The 12894-nt window shown below is 38.2% G+C and overlaps 1 protein-coding gene across 1 annotated transcript; it reads right to left on the reverse strand.

Annotated features, from left to right (window-relative positions):
• Nucleotides 1–5642: 5642 nt before the first annotated feature.
• FGG (fibrinogen gamma chain) lies at nucleotides 5643–12262 on the reverse strand (the record flags this gene model as incomplete). The annotated part of the gene is made up of 9 exons (XM_083367524.1): nucleotides 5643–5839; nucleotides 6890–7167; nucleotides 8043–8227; nucleotides 8316–8449; nucleotides 9917–10047; nucleotides 11364–11457; nucleotides 11554–11737; nucleotides 12045–12089; nucleotides 12200–12262. 9 exons carry the CDS (start codon nucleotides 12260–12262, stop codon nucleotides 5643–5645), a joined length of 1311 nt encoding a protein of 436 aa, XP_083223650.1.
• Between the last annotated feature and the right edge of the window lie 632 nt (nucleotides 12263–12894).

Consider the following 12894-nt stretch of genomic DNA (forward strand, 5'->3'; position numbering starts at 1 on the left):
TAATGTATGGAGCATGCGTCTCAATGAATATTTTTACATCTGTCCTCTTTGCCTCTCCACTATAAAAGCCTTTGGACAGTCTACTCTTGTTTTACCACGTAAAACTAACTATACTGCTCTCATGTTCCTTAGCTTAGTTGTTCCTGTGAACAAAGACTTCCAATACTTTTTCCTTTTAGAATTGGTGTCCAGGTCTTTGATTACTGTCTGAATTGAGGCAACCAGAAAATTAGCTTTCAAAATGTATTGTACTTTTCTACCACAAAGCCCATGATTAGTAGTATTTTTATGTTCACACTCTTTCCTAATGATCTGTAGCTTCAGATGAAGTTGCTTAATGAGCTAATTGTCTATGGAGATTTTCAGCCATAGAAAATGACTGAGGTTATGGTTATCCCAAAGGTGCTTTTTCAAAAGATAAGTGGACTTTGTTTTTCCTTGAAGACAGTGTTCTGTGTGCCTTTGGCATCTAGTCATGCCGGCCACATGACCACAGAGATGTCCTCGGACAAGCGCTGGCTCGGCTTTGAAACAAAGATGAGCACCGGCCCCTAGAGTTGGAAATGACTAGCACGCATGTGCGGGGGAACCTTTACCTTTAGTATCATACTGACCGATTTTCAGAACAACAAGGTTAGAATTAAGGGGCAGGCCACCCTGTCTGTTAAGTTTAAAAAGTTTCATGGGCACCTGGATGTCATTGTGGTAGAGGGCCAACGAACCAGTTTAATAGGGTTAGATTGGTTTGAGGCATTAGGAATCTTAATTACCGACATTAATTGAACGCATGGGGGTAACATCAAATCTGTCTGCGAAGAATTTGCAGACATGTTCGATTCGAAGCTAGGAACGTAAACAGGGGCCCCAATTTCATTTAAATTAGACCCAAACGTTATGCCCATCAGGATTAAACCCAGAAGAGTCCCATTCTCATTGAAACATAAAATTGAAGCAGAATTGGACAAATTAATTGAACAAGGAGTATTGCAGCCTGTAGATGGGGGGGAATGGGAGGCCCCTATAGTTACCCCACTTAAACCTAATGGGGAAATCTGTATCTGCGCAAATTATAAGTGCACCCTAAATAAGGCTTTAAATAAGCATGCTTACCCGGTCCCAATGGTCGGCCATGTTCTCGCTTCCCTTCAGGGTGGCACCATTTTCGCAAAGCTACACTTGGCACAGGCATACCAGCATCTGCCTGTTAGCGTGGCTACAGCAGCAGCTCAAACTATCGTTACACACAAGGGAGCATTCAGAGTGAATTGTTTGCAATTTGGCATCAGTGTGGCACCAGGGCTATTTCAGGAAATCATGGAACGAACATTAAAGGGCATCCAGGGTGTGTGCCCATACTTTGATGATGTTCTCATCACAGGTGAAACAGAAGAAATTTTAGCTAATAGACTCAGGGCTGTACTGAGTAGGCTTCATTCCACAGGTCTCAAATTAAAAAGAGATAAATGCAGCATTGGGGTTGATTCTACAGAATTTCTGGGATTCCAAAGAGATGCAAATGGAATCCACCCCGCAGAATCAAAGATTAGGGCAATTAAAATGGCCCCCAGTCCCAAGAATAAAGCTGAACTACAAACATTTTTAGGCTTATTAAACTTTTACCATACTTTCCTACCACACAAAGCTGCTATAGCTGAGCCACTACATAAGCTTCTTGATAAAAAAGCTGTTTGGAAGTGGACTAGCCTGCATGAGAGACGTTTCCAGTACCTTAAGGGTCTGCTGTCTGACAAATCTACTGTCACCCACTACATTGAATCCAAGCCTGTCTGCATCGCTTGTGATGCTTCTCCCTATGGAGTGGGAGCTGTATTGAACCATTTAGAGAAAAATGGGAAGCAAGTTCCCATAGCATTTTATTCCAGAACTTTATCAGTGGCTGAAAGAAATTATGCACAAATAGATAAGGAAGCCTTAGCCATAGTAAAGGTAAAGGTAAAGGTTGCCCCACACATGCATGCTAGTTGTTTCCAACTCTAGGGGCCGGTGCTCATCTCCGTTTCAAAGCCGAAGAGCCAGCCACGGAGACCGTGGCCATGTGGCCAGCATGACTAGATGCCAAAGGCGCACAGAACGCTGTTACCTTCCCACCGTAGTGGTCCCTGTTTTTCTACTTACATTTTTACGTGCTTTCGAACTGCTAGGTTGACAGAAGCTGGGACGAGTAACAAGTGCTCACTCTGTTACGTGGTGCTCGGGATTCGACCCGCCAAACTGCCGACCTTCTAATCAACAAGCTCAGCATCCTAACCCACTGAGCCACCGCGTCCCTTAGCCATAGTAGCAGGGATCAAAAAAATTCACGATTATCTATATGGTAGAAAATTTACTGTGTTCACTGATCACAAGGCCCTCTTGGGCTTGTTCACAACAGAAAAGCAAACGCCCCACATATTATCACCTAGAATGCTCAGGTGGTCCATATTTTTGTCTGCCTATAATTTTAAAATAATTCACAAACCTGGAAAAGAAACGGGCCATGCTGATGGCCTAAGTAGGCTTCCCTTCCAGTCTATTGATCCTGATCCAGCCCATGCTGCACAAATACTGTCCATACAGGAGTTACCTGAATTCACCCTCCATGCAGGGAACATAGCTGCATTGGTGAAGTCTTTCTTGGAGGTGAGAAATGCAGAAAGGCAGAAGACCAAATGTAGGCCTGTTTACCACAAATATGTCAATCCATTCTGTGTTTTTGCATATAGTTTTGAAATAAATATATTTGCAAATGAAGCTTTGAAAACGTTGTTTTATTCCTGTTAATTGTATCACTGTTAAAAGCCCTTAAAAAGGGAACCACAGCTGAGGATTGCCATTGAATTTTACCTCACTTGGCAACAGGTTGATGACCTAAACCAGGGGTAGGCAACCTCGGCTCTTTTATGACTCATGGACTTCAACTCCCAGAATTCCTGAGTCAGCTATGCTGACTCAGGAATTCTGGGAGTTGAAGTCCATGAGTCATAAAAGAGCCGAGGTTGCCTACCTCTGACCTAAACTGATACCAATGTTTCTGAAACAATGAGTTAGCTGGAAGGAGGGGTTGATTATCTCTCCCTCCCTCCTTCTCGTAGTCAATCAGTTATACATGTTTTAAGCCATATAAGCCTTCTTTGTAATTTGACTTTAAATACAGAATACAAAATAGAAATAAGAATAAAAATGAAGCTAAAATTAAAAACCTAGTAAAGGATGCTAATGCCCACTGATAATATAGTAAAATAGTGAATATAATAGATACTAGTATTTGTCTTTGATCACAATCGTAGACTAGTAGAAGTGTCTTCTACAAGGGCAAGCATGATCAGGCATGGGGAAGCTGTCAGCTCAGCCACACCCAGAGAGATGCCTCCAACAGTGGGTCAGTGGTGGGATTCAGATATGTGAACAACCAGTTCTCTGTGTGGATGCCACTTCCAGAAGTCCATTCTGGTCCTGGGCAACAAAAAATTAGCTACCGGTTCTGCTGAACTGGTGCGAACTGGCCGAATCCTACCACTTCAGTGGGTTCCAATTGGTTTTGCACAAAACTCACCAGCATGAAAAGCAGTAGAGGATTGTCAGGCTAGAAGCCACTGTAAAATGTGTAACTGTTTTACTAGTCATTTTTAAAAAATATGGGTCACATAGCAAAGTTCCAATACATAGCAAGTATTTTTAAAAAATTAAAAAGGAAAAACTAATCTGGTTTTCAGTCTGAATGCATGTGATATTTATAGCCACATGGATATTTTTAGTATGGTAAGAAAACCAGTTAAATTTGATCAGATTAACATATTTGGAATTTTTATTCACACATAAATTTGCATTTTACATTGAGTTGTCCATCTTTAATAGAATAAGCAAAATTAATGTTGCTATGTTTTTTATGGCAGCCGAGAAGCCATTAGCCACACATTAAATTGATTCATATAAGACATATTGCAAAATAACTAGAAATGATAGTGGATATACGGTACAGTTCTGCATTGTGTAGGAGATTTACTCACACATGGAAATCTCAATATCATACTTCTGTCAGGACCTACTTCAAGCCCACATCTTAAGAAACCAGAACTCTTGGAAACAATTTCTTCCAAGCAGGAACTTTTATTAAGAATAGGAGATAGCGGGCATAATAGACAAGATCTGTGATTTCCTGCGCACCACAGTAGATTATAGTGTCTCCCAAGCAGGATCCCACCCCATAGATTGACCCCCGCCCATGTGGAATAGCCAATCCCCAAGTGTTAAGTCTGTTGTGGGAACTGAGGAGATAATATCGGTCCATCTCCAGCTAATGTGAGCGTCAGTGGCTCTTCACACCTTCTCTTGGAGCGCAGATAAAATCCAGGCATTGAGGTTAGATTCCTATCTCTTCCTTTGTTCTATCTCCTCCTTTGTTCTTAATTGATGGTTTAAAAGATAGAGTTCAGAGAGAGAGATAATGCAAGAAACAGGCTACAGACCCAATAAACAAAGTAAGGGATTACATTGTAGTAAGGGGAGGAAGTGAAAGCAATGCCCTGCAGGCACATCCCCCCTCCCCCTTGGAAGCATGGCAAAACCCAGGAGAGGTGGAATGAAATAGAAGGGAAATGAAATAAAATAGGAATGGGTTTTGACAACTTGTAAATACTGTGAGACAATTCAGAAAACATCAGGATTCAGAGTTTTGACCTGTCGACTGCTACACCAATCAGCTATTCAGTTTTCCAAAACCTGATGTACAGTCTACCCAACTATACACACATATGTTTATGCAGTGTGTGCAAAAAATAGATAATGAATGTCTTTTATTCCAGTGACAGAGAAAATTACTGGCTGAACTAAGTTTGCTTCATTTCCATCTTATGTTTTTAAAAGCATCTCTAACTTGCAATAAAAATGAAAACAAACACATTTTTTTTTCTCCTGAGAAGAATATTGGGTTTTTAATATCTGCAAATAGGATTCCATGAAGATTTTTATTCATGTATCTGACATCCTCAGCAAACAGTAACCACATTCCTAATTTAAATCTCTTTGGGTTTATAAGAATTTACACTTATTGAAGCCAGATTATCAGCAGAACTCATTTTTCCTCATGATTTGACTGGGACAAGACAAAGGTATTATAGGTTTAAATGGCTAGGTGCAAATTTTCGTCTAAGTCATAAAGTAATTTATTTGGCTTTGGCTCTTGTGCACTTAACTGTTCTAGTTTATTAATCATGATTTATAACCTATAAATCCAGCCAACATACATCCAGCCAATTGCTGTTGGACATGACTAAATAGGCTGTGGCTTTGCTCATTGTGGGAACCAAACAATGATAGCATACATAAAGGCAATTGATTTAAATTGATGTCCTCAAAATATGACTAAGTTTTAAACCAATCTCAGTAATTATAGCATCTGCTTTTAAAGCCAATTAAAGTAGTAGACACCACCAGAACGTACATGAATAATGTCATATATATTTTTATCAGAAAATTTAAGATGATCTTTTTTCTTTTAAAAAATGCCTTTTGTCATGAACCTGCAGTTTTATTGTAAACAATATGCTCAAAGTTCAATAGCTCTGACATTTTTACATAGGATATAAGAACAAAAAGTGTTTATGTTCATTGTTGCCTTTCCATAGGCAGTTGTTTTTATCTTTCTAAATGTCTCCACGGTTTGTGAGGTCAATATCTTTTGCTCCTCCACTTTGCTGCCCTGTTACAATTGCAAGTCTGCTGAAAGGAATGACTTTCATAACTGTTTTCTTCAAGGAATACCATTGATTACGCCAGGTTGCCCAGATAATGCCATTGTCATAGCTATGTGGACCAGAATCTTTCTCGCTATAAACACCTCCTACAATGTGAAAAAAAATGTAAAATGTAATTGATCCAAGAAATACTTTTACATAGCTTTGAGATACATAGATAAGTAGTAATTTTAAAGACCATGCTAAGTGAGCATTATTTAATTTATTTATTTATTTATTTATTTATTTAATTTATATACCGCCCTTCTCTCAAGAGACTCAGGGCGGTTAACAGGGCAATACGTAAAAGACAGATACAAAAGTTAAAATTATTAAAACATGATTAAACAATGCCCATAGTACAAATTTAAAATTAAAGTCATAATAACAAACCCACCCCATCCCATCAGGCCAGGCCCGCTTCCTTAAAGAGATGGGTTTTAAGGTCGCGCCGGAAGGAGCGGAGGTCGGGCGCCATCCGGAGCTCTACCGGAAGATGGTTCCATAAGTCCGGTGCACCCACAGAGAACGCTCTCCCCCTGGGGGCCACCAGTCAGCATTCTTTGACCGGCGGCACCCTGAGGAGGCCCTCTCTGTGGGAGCGTACTGGGCGGAGGGAAGTTGACGCCGGCTGCAGGTGCTCCCCAAGGTATTCTGGACCCATGCCATGGAGGGCTTTGTAGGTCATTACCAACACCTTGAACCTCACCCGGAAGACAACTGGCAACCAATGCAGCTCGCGGAGCAAAGGTGTAACACGGGAGTATCGGGAGACCCCCGACACAACTCTCGCGGCTGCATTCTGTGCCAGCTGGAGCCTCCAAGTGGTCTTCAAGGGTAGCCCCATGTAGAGAGCGTTGCAGTAATCAAGACGAGAGGTCACGAGCGCATGAGTGACCGTGCGCAAGCCATCCCGGTCTAGATAGGGCCGCAACTGGCGCACCAGGCGAACCTGGGCGAACGCCCCCCTAGTTACAGCTACAATATGATCTTCTAAAGAGAGCTGTGAATCTAGGAGGACTCCCAAGTTGCGAGCCCTATCTACAGGAGGTAATGACTCACCCCCCATAATGAGGGGTGGGATATCCTGAATATCCCGGGATGTTTCACTCAGAGATTGCATTGTGTATGTGGGGAACTTCCAAACATTACCGTACCTTGATAATATTTGCCATTCAGATGCGCAGCATGGCATTTGTTCATCCACCACCCAGATCCATCTTGTTCAGCGCAGTTGCCTTCATATTTATCATTATCATTGTCATGCGTGCTAAACTGAATGCCATTGTGAGAAGTAAAAAATTTGTCACTCGGATCACGTCCAAAATCAAACCCATCAAAGGCATCCCCAGCTTCGCCCCCAACAAAGAAGGCATAGAACAAACGGTATTTGTCATCTTCATTTCCCAACCTGAAATGGGCATAATCTGCATAGCTGTGAGGGGGGAGGGGGAAGAAAAGAAAATCACTATTAACTTTTTGTGGCCTTCTATTTCCTGGACATTCAGTTGCGCGACATGATGCAAATATTTCAAGGGTTTGCACTCATTCCTGAAAGATTATTAAAACACTTAATTTCAGGAGTTATACAAATACACAGGATATACATAGACAAGCAAATAATGGGGGAAAATATATGATCATTCTTGCTGCAGACACTGCGGAAACAAACAACTATTTATTTGAAACTAATGGAGCAAACTAACCCTAGGTCAGAGGTCCCCAACCTTTTGGGCACCAGGGACCGGTTACGTGGAAAGAGGTTTTTTTTGTGGACTGGAGGGATGTGGTTTTGTGTGCTGCCTGCAGCCTGCGGATGGGGCTTTCTTATTTGTGTGGACTGGTTGCTGGCATGCTGTGGCCCGGTACTGGCCCACGGACCAGGGGTTGGAGACCCCTGCCCTAGGTAATATTATAAGGCTAAAAGCAATTTAAGCTCCACTAATTTGAATGGATTTTAAATATGTTTAGCTTGTAGAAGCATTACAAGTTGCAGTCATCTTATCGTACCACTACTTGTAAAGGGCAGCTAGCTAAAATAGCCATTTTTGCTGATCACCGTCACATTATTTATTTATTTATTTATTTATTTATTTATTTATTTATTTATTTATTTATTTATTTATTAATGGGACTTATATCCCACCCTATCTCCTGAAGGACTCAGGGCGGCTAACAACAACAAAATTAAAGGTCTCTGTACAATAAATTAAAATTAAAAATTACAATAAATTAAAGATTAGAGTTAAAAATTGTAAACATAATTAAAATCATTAGCTATGAACCTTGGGCTGATAAAGAAATTTATACCTTTTTTGGTTATCCCAATCCTCCACCTCTACTCTCAAGGCATATGGAACTGTAGTCTGCGTAGTTATTAAATGAATCTTTTCATTTCCCAACCAGAATTCTGTATTGTCATTTGGTGACAGATGTCCAAATCCTTCCTTATACTGAATCCAGTTTTTGTTAAAGTCTTCACTGCCATCAAGCCTCTGTAAATAAAACAGAAGAAGGAGAGAGATTATATATTACTGGACCCAGCGTTCCTTTGTTGTAATTTCTTTTCTGTGATATGCTTACCCTCTGTAAAACTGTCCACCCATTGCCCAGATTGTCGATTTCACAGTACACCAGGAACTGTTGCTTGGCTTTCAGGGGTTTTATGAAGTACAGCCCACTCTGCCTTGCACCTTTATTAGCAATGTCTTGACAATCTATAATTAACATGTAAGAGAGAAGTGGCTAGTAATAACTGCAATCTACTATATTCATTGTTAATTAATAAAAACCTCCTTTATTTTAAGTGATAGCTTAGCTGAAAACAATTGGAACCAATCTTTGCCTTAGCATACTGAATGAAGGAAGAAGCTATAACTTGGTTTATTTCTGCACCTTACTATGTTATGGAAATAGCAACTGTATTTGTGATGTAGCATGTTATGTGAAACTACCACTCTTCCCCTACTTACTTACTTACTTACTCACTTACTTATTTGCTTACTTATTTATCCAGTTTCTATAGCCATCCATCTCAACCAATGACCAGTGGCAATGGTATGTTTCCTATCTTTAGCCTTAAGGTTATGGAAATAATTATCTTCTTTTAGCTTCTCATCTGCTGTTGATGAGAATCCATCTGGGGGGGAAATGGCCAACTTCTTTTGGCCTTAATCAGCCTTTGAGTGACATGTTGGAAGTCATACTTAATAATTAAGAAATTGGTGCTTCCAGGACCAGGAAGTGAGTAGTTCAAAGGCAATAATCAGTGCTTTTATGTCATTTACATGTAATTAATTTGAAATTAAATGAGCTAAATACAATTAATATTTCTCCCATTTACAACTTATTACAACCTAGAGCAGACATGTCAAGCTCGCGACGTCATGTGACGTTGCACGACGTATCGGAACTTTTTCCCATTGCCGGCAATGGGATGGGCACGGTTTCTCCATGATGCTCTGGCCTATGGGCCGGCAGTTTGACACCCCTGACTTAGAGGGAACATTTAGTGGGGCATAATATGATATGCATGCAGTCATGATAAACCAGATTTCTGCATAGAATATTTGCATTATCCCTATACCAACATGTTTTTCACAACATTTGAAGCCACAGTTAAAGTGCTTCTGCATACACAGTTTCTTACTGGCTTATTTTTGGATTACTTCTATTTCACAATAATTTTAAATACCATTAATTTAACATGATACACCAGATCATAATATCCAAAATTCTAGTTATAAAGATATTTGACTATTAAAATGAAGAATGTAACTAATACCAAATGAATTGTTCTATAAATAAGCATGCTTGGAATTGAGGTCAAAAGGTAATTATAGCAGTAACATCTACAGCTGAAATCTGTTAATATCCACTGAAATCAACATTTCTGTCACTTTAAAAATAAGTAAAGCACCTTTCAAATTTGTTTTGTTAAGATTTTGCCTCTATGTCTAATTGCTCTTAATTTAATATCTTCTCAAAAAATAAATTTAACCTGAAAAAGATGAATCAACAAATTATTTCTGTTAATTTATAATATGTTAAAGACATGCTTTTAAAAATCAACTGCAGATTAGATTATAATGAATGTGGATCAAAATGTACTTTTGGCTTGGTAAACAATTCTTCAGAGAAAAACGGATAGAATTTAGTGTTAGCAAACAGCTTGTTACTCTTACCTCTTCCAGTTAATTCTTGTATCTGAACAGTGTCTTTACATGGCTGTTGACATTGTGCTTCGAGCTGAACAGTTTTCTGCTTTAGCAACTGAATCTTGTTATTGTTTGATATCAGTATGTCTGTCAATTGCCTGGAGTTTAAAAAGTATAATATAGATTGATCATAGAAGCACTTGAAACTCACATATGATGGCCTTTCCTTCTATGAAAGAAAGCAGTGAGGAATGAAAGTAATGGAAGGGAAAATATGAGTATGCACTGAACTATATCATCTATCCACTGAATTTACAGATTGAGATGGGATTCTAAAATAATCCTCGCCTCTTTATGTATTCACTGTTTAACCAGAGAATTCCTGAATGGGACTATCAATGTGAAGATCAACTCCTGTATATATGCTTACGTGAGGCCCTCTACTAATATTTTTCAGTTTGTATACTATTTTTCTTCTCACATTACACAAGGAAGGCCCAGTAGTTATAATGAAAAAAATGGAAATATAAAGATATAATTCAAACTAAGGGAATTATAAAGGTTCTAAAATGGATAAATAATTCTCTCTTAAGCTGATATGGGGAGCCTGAAAACTATTAAAAATTGGTAACTATAACTTTAAGAGGTCCCAACCATTGTAGCCAACAAAGGAGAATATTGGGAGCTAAAATTCAACATATCTGGAGAATGCCAAGTTTGTTCTTTCCCTATCCCAAAGGATTGCCACATGGATAAGGCATGCTAGATAAGTAAGTCATGTATATTGTGAGATAACAAACCGATACTCTCTCAGCATTTTTGCTATTCTTTATCGTTTGTAAAATGTAAAGGTTATTTTAAAAGTAAGTAATTCTGCTTTAGTTAAAATACAGAACAAACTCTATGCTTCTTTTAGATGAACAAGAACTGTCTGGTGAAGTCTGGCTCTATTCATATTTACCTCTCCAATTAAGTACATACTGTAATATATATATATATATATATATATATATATATATATATATATATATATATATATATGTGTGTGTGTGTGTGTGTGTGTGTGTGTGTGTGTGTGTGTGTGTGTGTGTGTATGTGTGTATATATATATATATATATATATATATATATATATATATATATAAACTACAATATAAACAATATATATATATATATATATATATATATATATATATATATATATATATATATATATATATATATATATATATATATATATATATATATATATATATATATATATATATAAACTACAATATAAACAGTTTAACTTTCCCCAATGACTGATTTTAAAATAGGCAACTAATATGACATGGAAAACATGAAGAAAGGAAGAAAACTTTGCTTTTTATACATCAGCAGAAATTCTGTTGGAATAATAGATGGAAACCCTTTAATTATATTCACAAAATGTTTTTGCATTCTCAGCACTGAAAAAAATAATTAAACCTACTGTATTAGATTTTCATGGCCCACAACGATGTTTTCATATCTGATAATCTCATCAATGATTTGTCTGGACTTCTGTGCATAACCTGGAATTACATCTGTAAAAAAAACAACCAGGGATGCATAAAACATTAAGGATACCAAACTAAATAATTGAGATAGCAAAACTGTTTATTGTAGCCTTTTATTCTCACTTGACTGAGCTGTGGGCTGTGAGACATGCACTTGTTGGATGTGGCGTATCAAATTGTCAGTTACTCCTGAAGAATTAGAAATATCCTCCAACAATCGTTCAAGGATCTGCAGATCTCGTTCAACATCCGAATGATATCTAGTTATGAAATCTGCAATGCCGCATGTCGTAGGACAAAAGTTGCCCTGAAGAAAAAGAGAATTCTTTTAAATCTTAGCAACTAACAAGAAATGTTTTATAGCTTGACAGTAGAGGTTTTTTTTTCTATCCACATGAGTTGATGTGGTACAATAAAGTGATTTGCAATAAATAAAAGTCTAAACACAGGAGAAATAAAAAAAAACAAGATGAGTAATACGCCTATACTGGATTGCCAGTTGTTAGTCTAAAAAGAATCATGCACTTTAGTAAGAACTTCATGTTTACAGCTAACAATCTATAATGACCACCTGATTAGAAAGGACTGCAGAAATAACACAGATATTGACTTACGAATCGTTCGTCCAAGATACAGCAGTTTTCACGCGTGGCAAAATACTGAATAAAAGAAAGAAAGAAAGAAAAAATCAACATAGCATTTCAGTGGTTATGATATTTTGGTGACTACATATTTTACACAGATCCATACCCTGCCCAGTTAAACTTACTGCAGTACAAGTTGAAAAGAAGTAAAATAGCAGAGGCAGCCACTTGTTAAACTTTGGCAGCATTGTGTCTGTTGCTTCCAGAACCGCCAAACAGAGGACAGGCAGTATGTAACCAGTGTGAGTTTGTGGACTTCGGAGAACTGAACTTATTCTCTAAACTGTGCAGGGGCAGTTTAAGAGATCATGTGACATTTAGCGGGTGAAAATAGGTGGGGCTGAGACATAAGGAGGGCAGTCTCTTCCGGGCCGTAGTGGGAGTGTTTCCAGAATTTGCTGGCACCCATTCATTGTATTTTTTTTTAATACTAGGTGTTTCTCACTTACCTCTGCCAGAAAAACCTGTGGAAGGATAACTTGCCCTATGAAGCAATGAGTTCCAGTAATCATTTGCAACAAAGCTGACTTGCTTGTTTGAAGGACCTGAATGCAAAAGATAACAAATATTTCAAGAGTAGCTGGCTCTCACAATTTCCACCCTGCTCTTAGGGGAAAAGCTAAATTTTGGTAAACATGACTCATGTGAAAAAACAAAACAAAACTTCAAGGCATAGCAATATTAAAAGTTTCTGAGTGCAGCACAAGAAAGCAGTTTTGTTAATTAGGAGTGAAAGGAAAATGGCTCTTTTCTTTGTCTACATTGCCTCTAATTTCTTCTAGCTCCCCTGATCTTGCACTGACTATCAGTTTAAAAATAT

Source organism: Vipera ursinii (genome assembly GCF_947247035.1).
Source record: "Vipera ursinii genome assembly, chromosome: 7".
In the NCBI taxonomy this organism is placed as follows: Eukaryota; Metazoa; Chordata; class Lepidosauria; order Squamata; family Viperidae; genus Vipera; species Vipera ursinii.